This window comes from Micropterus dolomieu, linkage group LG16, assembly GCF_021292245.1.
Source record: "Micropterus dolomieu isolate WLL.071019.BEF.003 ecotype Adirondacks linkage group LG16, ASM2129224v1, whole genome shotgun sequence".
Lineage (NCBI taxonomy): Eukaryota > Metazoa > Chordata > Actinopteri > Centrarchiformes > Centrarchidae > Micropterus > Micropterus dolomieu.
In genome coordinates this window covers 10493397-10511293 of record NC_060165.1, presented here as the reverse complement: position 1 = coordinate 10511293, position 17897 = coordinate 10493397, and the positions used below count along the sequence as shown (strand labels likewise).

At 40.7% G+C, this 17897-nt stretch overlaps 1 protein-coding gene across 7 annotated transcripts in view; it reads left to right on the top strand.

Moving 5' to 3' along the window:
- The window catches only part of dock4b (dedicator of cytokinesis 4b), a 122317-nt gene that overhangs the window by 67180 nt on the left and 37240 nt on the right, over positions 1 to 17897 (top strand). For all 7 annotated transcript variants that reach the window (XM_046072573.1, XM_046072576.1, XM_046072575.1 and 4 more), the window contains 14 exons: positions 538 to 662; positions 1247 to 1409; positions 3598 to 3704; positions 5103 to 5256; positions 6278 to 6375; positions 6580 to 6663; positions 7697 to 7797; positions 8863 to 8944; positions 9789 to 9959; positions 12105 to 12297; positions 12972 to 13108; positions 15183 to 15317; positions 16318 to 16416; positions 17432 to 17526. In XM_046072573.1, the coding sequence (XP_045928529.1) occupies positions 538 to 662; positions 1247 to 1409; positions 3598 to 3704; positions 5103 to 5256; positions 6278 to 6375; positions 6580 to 6663; positions 7697 to 7797; positions 8863 to 8944; positions 9789 to 9959; positions 12105 to 12297; positions 12972 to 13108; positions 15183 to 15317; positions 16318 to 16416; positions 17432 to 17526 (1744 nt within the window). The remainder of the gene's footprint in view (positions 1 to 537; positions 663 to 1246; positions 1410 to 3597; positions 3705 to 5102; positions 5257 to 6277; positions 6376 to 6579; positions 6664 to 7696; positions 7798 to 8862; positions 8945 to 9788; positions 9960 to 12104; positions 12298 to 12971; positions 13109 to 15182; positions 15318 to 16317; positions 16417 to 17431; positions 17527 to 17897) is intronic.

The window sequence follows — 17897 nt, the reverse complement described above, 5'->3', positions numbered from 1 at the left end:
ACAACTTTCAGCTCTTCAGGCCCCTAAAAGTAAAAAAAAAAGACACTCTTTGGCTGAACCTGGTCACAACCAGTACACGTGTGCAAAAATATACCATTGTGATGAATCATGGCTCTTAAATACATTCAGAGAGTTGTTTCCAGCGTGGCTTGTTTTAACTTTATCACTCATGAAGCCAACCCCACTGACAGTTTGATATGACATGTGCAAATGTTATAACTATGCACCTTTTCTTGTTTATTGAAATTATACTTTAGACTTGAGAAAACAAATGATATATCAATTGCTATGGGCTACACAATCTGCTTAAAGCGGATATTAAGTCTTCTCCCATGGTCAGAGCTCATAGCTCATGCTTAGAGTTCATGTCAGCAGAAAATATATCAATAAATGCTACTAATGTGTAAACTGCTGTCCACCCCTGTCTTGAAGCATTACACTAAAATTTAACCTCAAGCTGGTGAGAGGTCATTAGTAATGCCTGCTTGTAAGTATAATCAATGTCTTGTTGCCTCTTTTGCCTTCCTGTTCATGCAGGAGAGATGAGGAATGACCTTTACATCACACTGGAAAAAGGCGAGTTTGAGAAGGGTGGGAAGAGCGTAGCCAGGAACGTAGAGATCACCGTCTATGTGCTGGATATCGATGGACAGATCCTCAAGGTAAAAACACATATTTTTTCTTTCTAGAAATTTTATGTCGCACTTGTTATGTCTCCATTTTGCAAGAACCATAACTGTCATTGGGAAAATATATCATTTGTAAAGACTAAACATTTTGTTTAAGGACACTAAATGCCTTATTTAAGTCCTTAGTTAACTTTTTTCTTGACAGTGGGGTGTCTTATTTTAGAGCAAAACTCTTCATTTAAATATCGCTGACCCAGATGAGAGCGATAAAGTGTCTCTCCAGTGTGTTGCCCATTTCTAGTGCAGCGCTGTGACAGTCTGCTTCTGTGGTTTCCTGCTCTGCCTTGGACAGAAAATAGACTCAAATATAACCCTGCTGCCACTACTTCTGCCACCACATGCACGCAACCCTCTAATACACACATGTAAACTATGTCATTCTCACTTTATTGGCAATAATAAAGTGAGCGGTTTTCAATACATTCCTATCTTTTCTGACTTCATTGTGTTCTTCAAATCTGCTTTGCCTCTCATTTCCTGTCTTTGCTTCCTCTTCTCTCTTTCATTTTCCCCCCTCCAGCTCTTTCTTTATTCAATCTCTTCATTCTGTCTTTCAGAGTCATGTGGCTGCTGGCTCTGGCGAACCTGGTGGGGATGAGTACCACTCCTTGGTGCTGTACCACAACAACAGCCCCCGCTGGGCGGAGCAGATCAAGCTGCCCATCCCTGTCGACATGTTTAGGGGGTCACACGTCCGGTTTGAGTTCCGACACTGCTCCAGTAAGTGGATGGCCTTTATTTATCTAGGAATGGTTAAGAGAACACATTTCTCCAGGCTTTCGCATCTTAGCTGTTCAGGTATGAATGCCCAAGGCACTGCTTGCTTTTCAGTTGATTATCCAGTGTAGCTGCAGGTAAAGCGGTGTTGTTGTAGAGGGAGAAGAGCCCAATAAGCATTCACTTTCCCACCCACTTGTATCTGCCAGCCTTAAGTCCAGTGGCTGCTGACACCCTCCAAATAGACAATGTCTAATGTCTAAAAGTGTGCGCTTGTTTAAGCATTTTCATAATGAGACCAGTTTGTCCAACTTCTCACCTCTCCTAATTAGACAAAACTTTAATTGTGACCAAAATATTGCTCTCACTATCTCGCACCCTCTTTCTGGGAAACGGGGAGGAGGCAGAGTCTCCTCTCTCATAACAAGCTGATATTATTATGCAGTTTGCAGCCAAGCTGGGAGCCTGTGTGGCTGTGTGCAGTAGATATAGTAGCCTTATTACTGCTGGCAGTGCTAGCATTGCTACCCAAGGGCTGGCTATTAAGAGCCCAATTTAAGCCTGTGGTGACAAACTGAGCAGACCATATTACACATTACTATTAGGGCTCCCAAACTAGGGGACAACCTGCCCAAAGAAGTACGATGATCAGACACTCATTTTCAATTAAGGCAAAACAGAAAGCTCATTTTTATGAATATGATTTTAAATGCAATCTTGCTTTTGCGCTCATTATGCAGCAGTCATAATTGTTAATTTGTTTGTGGGGAGTCCAGTGTTCCTAAATAATGTAAAAGGAGACTGTAAGGACCTGTCAGAATCAGCAGTGCAATGCTTTATTTTATTATGGCAATATAAACGTTAAAACAATTTGCAGTAGAATGAGTACTGTATTACTGAGTTTTTGTTCTAACTAGACAGCATAGATATAAAGTCCTTCTTTGTTTACAATTTAAAACCCTGAATTCATAACAAGCCCCAAACTATTAAATTGAATTATATCATAGTGTATTTGGGAGTGTGTTTGAAGATATAACATACATCAATATCTACCTGTTCTGCCAAGCTTAGCTAAGCCCGCGTTTCATACAGTACCACACAATCTTTCTTAATGCCTGAGGCTATGAGGGCTTATAGATTAGGAAAAGCAGTCCGAAAAAGAACCACACACAACAAAAAGTACTTAGTCTTGTAAGCAATAACTTTCGTGGTGTAAAAAAACTTAATCACAGCAAAAGCAAGACTGAAATTGGTACTGCACCATGGCCATTTCATTTTGTAGTTTAATACAGTAAAACTTGTTCTTTTCCTGGGAGTGTGAACACACACACACACACACACACACACACACACACACAAACAAACAGACACACACAGAAGACTGCTAGACGCTACCTAAATAAATAAAGAGAATAGAAAGACTCCACTTCTCACTTCCCGCTGTGCGCACATTAGAACTTTATTGCAAAAGCAGCCGATAAATCAGATTACATGTGTTCGTAATGCAAATTATGCCCAGAGCTTTCAGAAAGCTTCTTAAAAACACTGCACCCCACTTTAATGATGCTCTCAAAGAGTAACTTAACAGCATATAAAAAATCTTCTTTTTGCTTTTTGCAGGTTGTTAAGGTTGTGTGTAAGTGCACTTAGTACACCATGAAAGCAGGGCAGTGTGTGGTTACAGGGCAGCGGATTCTAACCACACCCAGCATCTCAGTTGGGTGCGGTTAAAGGTACCATGTAGAGGTTTCCTGGAAAGGTTAGATTTAGAGTTTCTCACCAGAAGAAATTATGTGCATCACAGAGGCTTAGCAGCTGTGTTAAATGCATTTTCTTCCTTTTTAGATAACATTTGCATAGTCATCTTTTCAAAAACCTGAATTGTTTGCATCCATGTTTGCCAGCTAGTATTCTTCTTCTCTGTCTTTTGCTGGCACATTGCTACATTTCTTGGTGCTCTTCCATTGTCAATCAACGTAATAATAATAGCAGTGCTTCTCAGCTTGGTGTTAGGTTCATATTTTAATTAGAATAAAATGCACTGAAGGCTGAGCATCAGATTCTCTTTGTATTGCATAACCTGAAAAGTCAAACTGTTTCATAATACGAGCTTTTGTTTTGTTTATTTTCTCGCATCCTGTGCTGGTGTACTTTGGACTCAATATCATGTCCATGTGTTGTTGTTTGACAGCTAAAGACAAGGGAGAGAAGAAACTGTTTGGCTACTCCTTTGTTCCTCTGATGCAAGAGGATGGCAGGACTCTGCCAGATGGCACCCACGAGCTCATTATCCATAAGGTAATACCTAGATACCCACCACCACCACAATCATTTGACTGAACCACATATAATCAAATTGAGTGTGCTTTGCAGGATTTTTTTGGCACATGTACAGTGGTTAATATTCATCCTGATGATGTAATTCCAATCATCTCAATAACGGGGATTCTGCTGTGTATGATAATTCTAGCTGCTTGGCATTTATCAGTGTGCCATCCTGCCCACTATTAATATTAGGTATTACATTATATACAGGTGTCACCAAGGCTTCGTGAGATGGGATTACATACTGTATATGATTATGTGAATCACTTGCTCTGAATGGCAAAATACGGTCACGCTGTTATCACACTGTTTTTGTGCCACGGGCTGACAACCAGCTCACATCACTCCATTACAGCCTGAATGAGTAATGTCCACTTATGTAAGTTTGTTTTTGCCACGAGAGCATGTTAATGTACAGTATGTGTGTTTGTTTGTGACAGCTGGTAACCGGATGCATAAACATTTCCTTTGAAGCAAAGTTGGTTCATATTGTTTCGACTCTACTTCTCTAGTCTCTGTATTTAGCATGACCTTTATGTCAGTTTTTGCACTTTTACAGGCCATAAGAGACTCGTGCTCAACTTTTCACACATTTTGGTTTTGAAACATCAAAAGACTAAGACAAATAAAATGGCCAGCATCCCCGAGTTAAAAGCTACTGCAAGACCGTCTTGGGTGTAATTCAGAATAATTGCAGGCTACATGCTTTTCCTCAGCTGCAGGCGAAGGGTGTGTGCATAAACCTCAGGCCTGGCGGAGGACAGAGAAGCATGGAGTGCATTCATACATTTTATTGCCAATAAAATGTATGAAGTGAGGCAGAACAGTAACCAAAAGTCTGATTATTTATTTTGCTGTTAGCTATAATCTTTAAAAGCAAAAACAATAAAGGCTCCTCTTTTCATTGTCGTCTTTTCCTGTCAGGTGGACAGATTCAGTCCTACCAAACCCCTCTAACCTCAGCCTGCCAGTTTTAGAGGACAATTCTGGTAGTGTTGTGTGTTCCCACCGTTGAGAGGGGGGAAAAGGCCCGCTCTAATGCCAGATGGAAGTTGCTGAAAAGCTCAATGAAGCTGGCATGGCCTAGATTCTCCTCAGACCCAAAATAGACACAGAAGAATCAGTCCAAACTGTGTGGTAGCTTTGGAGCTCAAACGGCCTCAGCCGTGCATCAAGGCTTCACATTAAATCCCCAAAATAACAGCAGTGTTCTGTGATTGATTATGCCTTGGTCGTGATTGATCTAAACATTTCATATAATATATAAACATATGACACTTTGATGATATTGCGGCTCCTTTCCTACAGTATAAATCTTCTGTGACAGTTCACAAAAGGTTTTCTTTTCTTTCTTTCCTTTTTTTTCCCCAGTGCGAGGAGAATACCAGCTTGGCAGACTGTTCACGTTACCTGAAGCTGCCGTTCTCAAAGGCCAACCTCCCGTCCAACAACCAGACTCTGAAAGGCACCAAAGAGTCTTTCTGGATCACCAGCTTTCTCTGCTCCACCAAGCTCACACAGAATGGTAAACTAAGACTCAGGGATTGATGTTTTGGCCACTTGCCTGGTGAGGTGTTTTGGCCGCTCCAGCTGTTGTCACATTTAAAAAAGCAGTTAGCTCGTACCTTAATACGCTCTCTGCTCCTGTGCTTCTGTGCGACTGTGAGTGGAGTATAGAACTATTATTACTGGCAAGGAGAGCGATCACTTTCCCTCACAGAAGGCTAACGAAATGATAAAATGCCATATGTTTAAGAAAAACAAAACAAAACAGAGGGAGCGAGAAGTTGTGTGCGAGAGAGAAAGTGACATTTCCAACCAAACCATCCAAGTGTGTGAAAAAAAACAACCTGTGAATGTGAATGGTGGCGAGAATAGCCTCTTATTTTCAGACTGCAAAAAAACAGTGAATGATTATTGTTATTTTTACCTCATTAAGTTGATGGTACAATACATAAATATAAAAGCTACAGGCACAGTTTATTTGCAACAGGCTGTTAATGTCCTGAATACATTTGATTCTGTTGGTGAACCGATTATACAAGTATTGTACAGTATTACCAGTTTCTGATGACAAAATAGACTTGACAGATTGGTTAAAAAAAGGAATGCAGTCACGCACGCACACATACGCGCGCACACACAGACACAAATTCACACATGAAGTTGCAAAAAAGACACGCTTCAGGTTGAGTGGAATCCAGAGAGACAGCTAAGACTTTCTTCTGGAGGCTTATGTTTTATTCATGTGTATGTCTGGGGACCCGGGCTCAGGAAAATGACTTTTTATCTCTTTTATCCCGCCGCACTTGAAAATGTCATCATTTGTTTGGATTCAGAGGAGTTTTTTGGGGCTCTAATTGAAGAGTGTGGTGATGCTTTGTGATCTGAGGTGCACGTTGCTCCCACAATCCCGCGCTTCTTTACAAACAAACATTTACAAACACGATGTGTCTTTATCTCTTGCGCTTGTCACTTCCGGTTTTTGTATCACCTTTATTTTCTGTTACATTTCTCTATATCTCCTACTTCATGTCTTTCTCCAGGTGATATGCTGGACCTGTTGAAGTGGCGGGCCCATCCCGAGAGGATCAACGACAGCCTCTCCAAGCTGAAGGAGATCGATGGCTCGGAGATCGTCAAAGTAGGCCCCACAATCAGATTCGCAGCAGTGAATTGCTCCCGCTATCCTGCAGTTCCTAGTGTTGATTGTTTCTGATTTGATTCCAGCCCATCTGTTTTTTGAGCTAAAGTTGAGAGGATGAAGATGTTCAAAAGCTGAGAAGTCAAGTTATTTTGATGCTGCAGCTCTTGTGCCAAACAAACTCCTCTTTTTCCCCTACCACAGTTTCTACAGGACACCTTGGACACACTCTTTGGTATTCTCGATGAAAGCTCTCAGAGATATGGACTCAAGGTGTTTGACTCACTGGTGAGTAAGTTGTTCTAATGGTCTGGTAATTTCCATGGATGTTTTTGTATATTCTGTTTCCTCTTTTTCTGCATGTGTCAAGTGCAACCTCATAGTGTTTGAGCCAAAAACAGAAACACAAATGTACAGTTGGAGAAAGATTTAGTGATGTAACGCTACAGAGCTCGCTCAGCCAATCTCACCCGGGTTATGCTGCGCAGCACTGATAGAGCAAGTGATCGATTTCTCTCTTTCTCTGTCTACACATCAGTCTAACACTGACACATGAACACACTCTCTCCTCTCAGCGTGGCATTATCAATGATGAAAAGGTCTAGCGAGCCGGTGCAGTCATCAAGTTTCCTTTTTGCGGTTTCAGGATCAATCCAACATGTCTGACAAGTGAACTTACCTTCTGTGGTCGAACAAATTCAGTGCTTTTCACAACAACCTGCACACAAGGGTCTCACCTCCCCTAGATTAACACGTGCAGCCACTGTCAAAATGGTTTGCTTGGTTTAGCTTGGTTGTTTTGTTATATTTGTTAGTGGTTGTATATTTGAATATCTATACTTATTATCACTTTTTTGAAATTACATTATTTTCCTCATATATTTTGTATTTTAGACATTTTATCTCTTTTTTTTCTATTGGCCACATGTATGAAATAACGTAAGGTGATGAACTGATAACCAGTAATGCGCAATATTCTGTATCTGTGTATGTGGAGGGTAATTTCATAACACTTTACTCACAATGGATGTCCCACCTGGGTGTTGGAGTTTAAAGTTTAATTTCAAGGTGAAGATTCATATGATAATAACAATCAATCATATTATCTGTCTTCTGTGCTTACCTTACAAATCAACATTGCTTCATGTTATTTTATCGATTTTATTTGTTTATTTTTCTCAGTATAAACATCATATAGCTTCAATGAAAAGCTGGAACAGACTCATACATAATATATATGATAGTTTAGTGTAGTACAGATAGACAAAAACTAAATCTTTGTTAAGGCATACTTTTTTTACTGTGACCTGCTTATTTCCAGGTCCATATCATAAACCTCCTCCAGGACAGCAAATTCCAGCACTTCAAACCGGTCATGGACACCTACATTGAGAGCCACTTTGCCGGAGCTTTGTCCTACAGGTACGTGACGTTTTTAGCCTTTACTTCACTAGACGTGGCTGTTCAAGGCTACAGCGGCGCTTTGAGCATACAATAACGCAGCCTTACCCGTGTATTGTATTCTAACGACATGCTGTATCACATGGGCCGTGCAGTTGGAGAGGCCGACCTGTGTCAGTGCCGAAGGGCAGCTCCACTCGCCTCTGTGATGTGATTAAGTCGACAGGCATGTGAATGAAATGCTTATAGTGCCCCCTGGCTGATGAAATATGAAATTGTGCTTGCCTTTGCTTCCTAGCTCCTCGTTCCTACTCCTATCTATCACATGTGTACACACGCACATTGGCACACATATTCACAGCCTGCTGTTCTCACTGGCTGCCTTCACCTACACCTGCTAAGATACAGTGCTGGAGCTGTTTTCATCTCTCTTTTTTTCCAGTCTGCACGCAGCCACACACTCACAGAATTCTGCTGCCACATCCATCCATCCATCCATCGTCAACCACTTATCCTGTGTACAGGGTCGCGGGGGTTGCCACATCCATCTTCTTAAAACTCTTTTACCTGTGATATTGTTTCATTAGAACTGTCACATCTTTATTCATTAACACAAAAACTGTGCATGTGTATCCCATTCTTTTCTTATTATAGCTAGATTTAGTTATTAACAGGGAACCAAGATGTCACTCTCCTGATTAGAAAGAGAAACCCCTCTCATTCAGTAATCACTGTCTACCTTCTTTGTCACCAACCTACTGTTGCACAAACATGATGCCTGTCTTGAATTATCTGCCTAGTTTTTAAGAGATTTATTCTGAACTCCACCAATTTAAAAACTGAAACAAACAAAAGAGTTTTATTGAATTTGCTGGTCATCCTAAGATCATTACTCTACAGAAGACTCTATATACACTATAGAGTGGAAGGATTTTCTCTGAAATTGATTTAAACTTTGTGTAATGAAGTGTTTCATGTTAAAACACTCCATTGCCTCATCTATATTTGCTAAATCCAGAGAGAGAAGCTGTGTGATGTAGCTAGAGGTGAGTGGTGATGCTGTCTCTGTGTGTGTGTATTCTCCAGGGATCTGATCAAAGTACTGAAGTGGTACGTGGACCGCATTGTTGATGCAGAACATCAAGATCACATACAGCAGGTGCTCAAGGTGAGGCATTTACTGTAACACACACACACACACACACACACACACACACACACACACACACATTCAAGTACATGTACACACACTACAACTACACCAAACAGCAGTGAAAACATTGCACCACCATTCATTATTCCCCTCCTCAATCTATTATGCTGCATGCAATTTTAATCAGCAGAAATGCAGTGCCCCTGGTGTTGGGAATCCACATCACATTATTCTAATGACTCATGCACATACGCCGTCACATGAAGCACTTTTCCATTTATCATTCACAGAATGCGTTCTGCACCAGAAGTAAATGTTATTCTGACATGCAGTAAATAATAAATAAGTGATGCGCCGCAGATTTGTTTTTGCAGGGTTTCCTAGTACGAGCGACCTATGGACTGTCTTTCATGAGTTTTTTTTTTTAAAGCACCTCCTTTAGACAAGTTTCATTTTATTTCAAAAATGTTAAGTGGGCCAACTTTAAACAACTATGTAATTATTTTCTAATAAAGGGGGAAAAGGCCATATTGAAAATACCATAGTACAGTAGGTAAAATCAACATTATCAACTGTCTTTGCTAGGGCTACAACTAATTATATCTTTTGTTAGCTAGTTGTCTATAAAATGGAAGAAAATCATCATATATTCTATTATTTTTATATAAAACAGGAAAGCTGCAAATTCACACATCTATGATGCTAAAGCAAGAAAATATAAGTGTATACCACTTTTTGCTTTCAGATAAATGAAGTCAGAACACTGAAATATGTCAGGGGCAACATTTAACATCACATCATTCTTTAACCTTTTTTGACAAACATGGGATGAACGATGACTGTTCTCTCTTTCCTCCAGGCCAGCGAGTACATCTTCAAGTACATTATCCAGTCTCGCCGGCTCTTCTCATTGGCCACCGGAGGCCAGAACGAGGAGGAGTTCCGAGTCTGCATCCACGAGCTCTTCATGTCCATCCGCTTCTTCCTCTCGCAGGAAAACAAAGGCACCAGTCCCGTTGCACAAACCCAGGTGTGTGTATGTGTGTCGTGTTCAGAAGGCTGTGACCCGCGTCGTCTCAAATCCTCTGTGCCTCTGCAATCTCAAGTGTGCATCTCTGTGTGCGCATATGTGAATGGGTAAATGTGTTCCTGTTGGTACTTGTGGCGCCACATTATGATTTCTTTCTCGAGGACTCAGTTGTGATAGGTGAGAAATTGTCTGTAATTGAATTTCACGCTGCCGGAGGGTCTGGAGTCGGAATAGGAATTTCTGTGGCAGCTTCTCCTTTTCCGCTGGGAGGTCTGCACAGCAGGGTAGCAGCCTTCACTGATTTCGAATAAGACCAAAACAAATAAGCTGAAGACGCCAAAGATAATCCTTATTACACACCAGAAACAGCTGTTTGTGTGGTTGTGTATGTCTTTGCGTGCACTTGTAGGGAAATGCCTGGGTTTTTGCCTCTCCATGACCTGTGTGTGGATCTGTTGCTCTTCCTCTTTGCTTCTGCCTCTTCTCTGCCTTCTCCATGTTTGCTCTTCCTTATTGTCTTTTTTATTTGTATTCTCATCTGCTGCTTCTTTTCCGATCCCTTCTCTTCTGTCCATTAGAGTCACGTACTCTTTTAATCGATTAAATCCCAGGTCGCTGTCAGCGCTCATGTCTGACAAAAGTTCAGCTGCGTATGTGTTTACTCTCCTAAGTGTGTTAATGAATGTCTTCCCTTTATTGAACCCTAAACATGTTTTTTTTTATCATCAGAAAATAGCTCTAACAGGTTTCCTTTGCACATCTTATTGGAATTCGAACACTCTTCTCAAAACCAGCAGCCTTGTTTTAAACTCTCCAGTCTGTAATAATTTACACCTCCACAAGAATGAGTATAACATTAGCTATTCCAGTTGTGCCCTCTCCATGCCGCCTGAAAAGCTCTACTTCATCCCTCCACTGACTTCTGATCCAGACTAATCTGTATTCTCAACACAACAATAGCTGTGGGAAGCTGCACGTCAGGCTAATGCTAAGCCAAGTTAATCTGTGACACGTGGGCACGGGCACACACACACACACACACACACACACACACACACACACACACACATATACATACAAACAAACAAACAGCAAAGCGATGGATGCATAATTTAGCAGCATGCTGTAGTTTTCATCACAGGATGACACCGGTCCAGTGTGTCGAGCTCTGAACACACAGAGTGACGGTGTTCAATCAATACTAGAGACTGTATGTTGTTACAGTGGTCCCTGAATATTGTTTAATTTATGAAGGAAATGTAAATAAGGATTTCTGCACAGATGGAATTTGCCTTGGGGAACAATTGTGTTAGGGAACAAGTGGTTCCTCTAAGCAACACTAACACAGCATCAAATCTATCTGGTCCGTTATTGCGCTCCAAATATGTCATGTACAGAGTTGAAAGTTGAAGTTGCAGATTTTATTTTTGATTTGAAGGAATTACAACAGATTGCAAAAAAAACATATTTAATGTATTTATGCTAATTCAAACCAAAAATAGAAGTTATTTTCACTTAGGGGTGTCCTCACTTTTGTTGCCAGCGGTTTAGACATTAATGGCTGTGTGATGTGTTATTTTGAGGGGGCAGCATATTTACATTGTAATACAAGCTGTACACTCACTACTTTACATTGTTGCAAAGTGTCATTTCCTCAGTGTTGTTGCATGAAAAGGTATAATCAAATATTTACACAAACGTGAGGGGTGTACTCGCTTTTGTGAGATACTGTATATGAATCTTTTGTGCTCCCTGTCTGAGTCTAGACTCCAGTACTAGCAGTACTATGGAACTCTTTGTTGCACCATCCGAACTGCCCAGTCATTCATAGAGCAATAGTAAATATTTACTAAAGCAACTCTCCATAAAGTATGAGGGTATGGATTGTTATGGCTGCCTATTCTTATACACTGTAACAGAATCTTGTGTAATGGACTGTTTTATCCAAAGCCCCTGAGGCACTGAACAAAATTTGTTTGTTGTTGCCAGCTTTGGCCGCTTGTACAGTATGTAATGCTGATTTAGTGGAAAATGTATTGAAAACACTGAACTACAACTATCAACAAAGTGATTCCAGTCATAGTCATAGTGCCTGTTTGATTTACCCTCCAAATGATTGATTGAACAATGCCCCATTCTGCCTAGGCGGTGTTCCTGCGGACATTTCCGGCTGTTTATGGCGAACTGTTGAAGATCTTCACAGTGCGGGATGTGGCCGGCTTCGTCAGGGAGACACTGGGAAGCCTGCCCACCACCGTCCAAGCTGACTGCCCCCTGGAGGCCGTCAAACTACAGTGTATCGCCAAGACGGTGGAAAGCCAGCTTTACATTAACCCAGGTAAAGACTTGTACACACGAACAGATGAAAAGTTTATGTAGACTTTGAAAGGCACACACTGATAAAGCTTGCAAACATGCTGAAAACCCAAACACGGGAAAATTTGTGAGCAAATAGCACAAATACAAAAAAGCCTTGCATACAGATTATGAACACACAGGAAAAATAAACAGCACAGAGGGACACACTTTGTACTATATGTTTGTCTTGCATTATGTACAAACAGGCTATTAGTCCATATTATACTGTTTGGTTGTGCGCTCCTGCAGTGCAGTCATTTGAGAACACAACTGGCTAATTGTTAACCTGCAGTGCACCTAATGCCAACGTCATTAAATTGCTCTTAAAGGCTGTACACTGAAGCAATTACTGTAAGTGTTTTATCCCAGCATGCTCCCAACGACTACATGTAGCAAGAAAGACATCCCTCATGCAAATCACATTAATGTTACACAAAGAGTTACATTTAATTATATTTTAGGAACAGTATGCGCTTGTGAAAGCAAAACAAGAGCTAATACAGCCACAGATGATTAGTGTGTTCTCCTGGTTGGTCTTTGTTGTGTTTACTCTTTATATAGCATTTTGTCTTTGATGTACGACAACTGTGTGTGTGTGTGTGTGTGTGTGTGTGTGTGTGTGTGTGTGTGTGTGTGTGTGTGTGTGTGTTGCAGAGTCACGGTGCATCCTGTTACCGGTGGTGCTCCGGGTCCTCCAGGCCCACATGCAGGAGCAGAGAGACCTTGTCATGTGTGCCCGCATCCTCACCAGCATGCTCTCCCTCATCAAGAAGGAAGAAAATGGCACTGCGGTGAGTGTTAAGTTGTGGTAATTGGTCGCCATACACAGACCCAGCTCATCCTTAAAACAATAGTTCATAATAGTTTTGGGAAATAAGCATATTTGCTGTCTTGCTTCAAGTTACATGAGGACACTTTCATGTCTGTACGATAAATATGAAGCTACTACTAAGAGCTAATTAGCTTACCTTAGCACATAGACTGGAAACTGAGGGAAACGGCTAGCGTGACAAAATCCACAATCCTCCTACCAGCATCTCATAAAGCCTGGCTCTGTCAAAATGTAACCAACAAAATGGTTACATTTTGACAGAGCCAGGCTAGCTGTTTCCTCTGCTTTTCAGTCTTTGGGGTAAGCTAAGCTAACCAGCTGCAGGCGGTAGCTTCATATTTAGCATACAGATTGGAGCCCGACCAAAATAAGATTTTTTAAGACTGATACTGATTTTGATCTGATTGCAATATATCGGCCAATATTCCCCCATCTTTTTAGAAACACATAACATAAACAGAGATTATCCCTAACATTTGTTATGTGAGGTTAGATAACATAATACAGTTAAAAAAAAAACTTTTTTATTGTTATAAATAGTACATTGAATAAAAGTATAGCAGACTACTGTGTTTTGTGGTGGATTTGTGGCGTTCCTAACACATTTGATGCCAACAGGGGGAGCAGAGCACCTTCTGGTGGACAAACTATGCATGCAACACCACTAACATAATTTGCTGATGATCTGTCTTCAGGCTTTATTACTGGCTGTTATAAACACTGATATTAGCTCATATCAGCCGATAATATCGGCATGCCGATTTATCGGTCAGACTCTAATACAGGTATTGAATTGGTATCAATTTTCCCATCTGATTCTCGATAAGAAAACTGTTAAGTATATTTCCGAAACTTCAACTTCAAAATGTCAGTATATTGTTGCACAAAACTAATAAATAGAGAAGTGACTTTTACATTTTATTATGGATGAAGTGACTTTATTACCCAGCCGTTATCCTGTACCGTTAAAATTAATTCCCCATTCTGTTCTCCAAGACTTTACAAGGGAATTACCACCATAATAACTGGAAAATAACTTTAAAGGAAGTCAAAGCTAGAGGAATTAGTCTTACAGCAATTTCCTTGCCAATACATTGCAATAGCAGATTGCTTTGTTGTGTGTATATGGTCAATTAGTCTTGGTAACAAGGACACTGCCAGCCGCCCAGTCCAGTAATGAGACCCATCAATTTAGCAATGGGCATTGTCGAAGTAGCAGTCACTTCGAACGGTGTGTGTGTGTGTTTGTCTGATTTGTGTGCAAGTGTGCAGCAGCTCGGGTTGCCTGGCTTGAACTGTTCGCTGCCAGAGGGGCAGCTAGTGGTAAAGGCGCCCAGTAGGGGACACACACACAGACACGCACACACACACACACACACACACACACACAGACTGGCACCACATCTAAAGGGAAGTGACAGCAGTGGCAGCCAATGTGCCAGTCTGAAGCTCCTTCTCATTATCGCTCTGTCCAAGACCTGTCTGTCTTGTCAGGGGTAGAGACTGGAGGGAGATGTGTATACATACACACACACACACACACACACACACACACACACACACACACACACACACACACACACACACACGCCAGTTTATCCTCCACTCTCTTCGAGTTGCTTTTAATCTTTAACTGTCTCTTTCTCCTTTGTGTTCCAACTTCTTTCTTCTTTCCCATTCTCCTCCTTCTCTTCTGTGAATTTCAAAATGTTGCTCCTAGCCTTGAAACTTCTTATTCGTCCCCACACTTACTGGTTCAAGACTCATTAAAACTGCGATGAAGTAAGTTTATAGGGTAAGGAGCCCAGAAAATTGGCTCTGAGGCAGAATGATGTCAGCTTTTAGTCATGGTGCAAGGTTGTGCTGGGCAAAAAACAAATGAAAAATGGTCAAGATAACATTAAAGGAACATTAGTGTAACTTTGGGAGAGAAATTGAGTAATTGTTTGCAATTTCAAGGCTTTTGGATTCACATTTGGGTAAAGTGAAGTGTAACCTGTAATTCATGTGCAGGTGTTTTGTCCTTTGTGTAGGAGCCGGTGGTCTCAGAAGAGGTGGAGCTAATTGTAGAGAGCTTGCTGGGAGTTTTACTGAGGACCATCCTGGAAATTAGCAACCGGCCCCAGCCTGCAGGACCTGCCATGAGACTACAGTTCCAGGATGTCACTGTATGTGTATTTTACTGTGTACAGTTCTGTGTGTGTGTGTGTGTGTGTGTGTGTGTGTGTGTGTGTGTGTGTGTGTATAAAATGTTTTGGGACTTAGCATAATGTGTAGGAGTAATTATAGATTTTAAATTGAGTTGCTGCAGTGGGGACTATAATTGCACTAACATTATTAACATTAATGGCAATAATTAAGATTTATAATACAACACAGCACAAAAGGAGAATGGTGAAGTGGATAGTAATGAGATCATCATCATCATCATCATCATTGTGTGATGATGGAAAAGGAAGGGTGGCGGGATGTTCCACTTGTAATAGAAATCTACTAATGTTGTGACAATTCTTACCATTTGCAAGTAGAGGTTAATAAAGGGCGTACTGGTAATTCAATATAACAAAGTGCTTTCTTGTCTATTTCCTGTAGTATAGTATACAAAGGACTATCCTTTGCAACATGGTTATGGACAGGTTTTTTAAAGACACAGCAAGATATAATTTTCAATACATTCATAAATGATACATACAGTATCTTTTTTACAACATAAATAACCCCACTCCAATGGAAACCCAGTCTTGCTCCTCAAATGTATTTATTTTTGATTGTATGCATTTAATAATAATAACAATAATAATTAGATACAATACTAAAAAAACTATAGAGGTAAAATGTTGCTGGTGTCACTCTTTTTGAAGATCAGCTAAGACATGCTGCCGTACAATGTAGCATTTGCCTGCACTGCTTCTGGTGGCATATCAGATTTTCTCTAATGTCAGATGATTCATTAGATCCCCCAGCCATGGAGCGAAGGTTGGGGGGGTTGGTGGTTTCTTTTTCATTTTAATAAAAGGAGACGTCTTGCTAAAAGCTTCGCAAAAGCTATTATATTTGTGAGAGAGTCACTAGGACAGAGATCCTCCAAGATAACACCAAATAAAACTGATGCTCACACAATCCTCTCTCTCTCTCTCTCTCTCTCTCTCTGTGTTTTTATCCTGTCAGGGAGAGTTTGTTGCATGTTTGCTGGCGCTTCTGCGACAGATGAGCGACAGACACTACCAGCAGCTACTGCAGGCGTTCAGCAGCAAAGACAACCTGAGAGTAAGACCACCACATCCATCAACACCCCCCCCCGGCATTTCTAAAGTCTATGTATACACACCATTTATGTTAATATACTCTGCGTGTAAGTATTCATGTCTCCAGTCTGTATGCATACCTTTAAAAATGTGTACATGTAAGCGAGCTGTACTGCAAGGTCAGCAGTGGCAGGTTACGTAATGAAGAGACGCGGAGAGAGGGAGAAAGTTAATGAGGTCACAAGGTCATTCCAGTGAGAAATATCAATCTGCTGAATGTCAGAAAAAGTGGAAAGGTTATATGCTGTTGTTAGCTTGAGAGCACTTATTCAAGAAAGACACTTATTATGCTTTAATTCTAGCACTTTTATCACAAGTATCCATATTCAAATAAAACAAATTGAAATTTGCTCTCCCTATAAATTTCAGTGTTTAAACAGTCCAAAATAAATCAGATATAATACACTTTTCGGTTTCAAGTTCACAGCAACTCATGACAATGAACTAAGTATTTGAATATTTAGAATGCATGTGAATTTCTGATTGATAGTACTGACAAAAACAGAATGAAATGTATACATGTCATATGCAACACAAATTGACTGTACATACTACACACTAATCCTCAGATTAAGTATAGAATGTCAATTTTGAGAGATGTGTTTGGGTGGAAACAACTATATTTCTCCTTTTCCATGGATTAAGAAATGTCCATGTTGTTCTTCACCTCTAGCCCTGTGATTATAGACATGTCCATTATAGCTAGGCAAAAAAACACCTGCCAAGGTGTCTTAAATTCCAATTTAATAGTCAGAATAAAGTACCCTATTGAGTGTATATCATGAAGCAAATAGTAAATGAGTGATCAAGGGAGTGTGATTTTGTGCCAGCACCATTGAGAGACACTAACTTGAAATTTAGGAAGTTTTCAATAACAACACGTCTGCTGTGTGTGTGTGTGTGTGTGTGTGTGTGTGTGTGTGTGTGTGTGTGTGTGTGTGTGTGTGTGTGTGTGTGTGTGTGTGTGCGCGTTCCAGGACTTTCTTCTCCAGATCTTCACAGTCTTCAGGATCCTAATCCGACCAGAAATGTTTCCCAAAGACTGGACCGTCATGCGGTTGGTCACCAACAAGTAAGACCACACACGTGAATGTGCCCACGTAATAACAAATGACAAGAGATAGAAAACGGCACAAAAACCTCGAAATAAAGTCAGGCGAATGATACGCAACAAAGGTTCTCAGTTGGAATCCGATAAGGGCTGTTACATGGTATTAGATGTAGACTGCGATGCTATGAGGACACCCCAGATATGAAATTTTAAACATCAGTGAGACAGTTTAATCTGATGAAAGTGTGGGGATCCTTGTCTTTATCCATGGACAGTGTGTTCCACTTCTCTACAGCCTCTTTTAAAAGGTTAGCTGCCATCAGTAGTCCATGGTGATGTCTCTTTATTCCACATGATTCCAGACTTCAGCAATATGGTGGAGGTACAAAGAC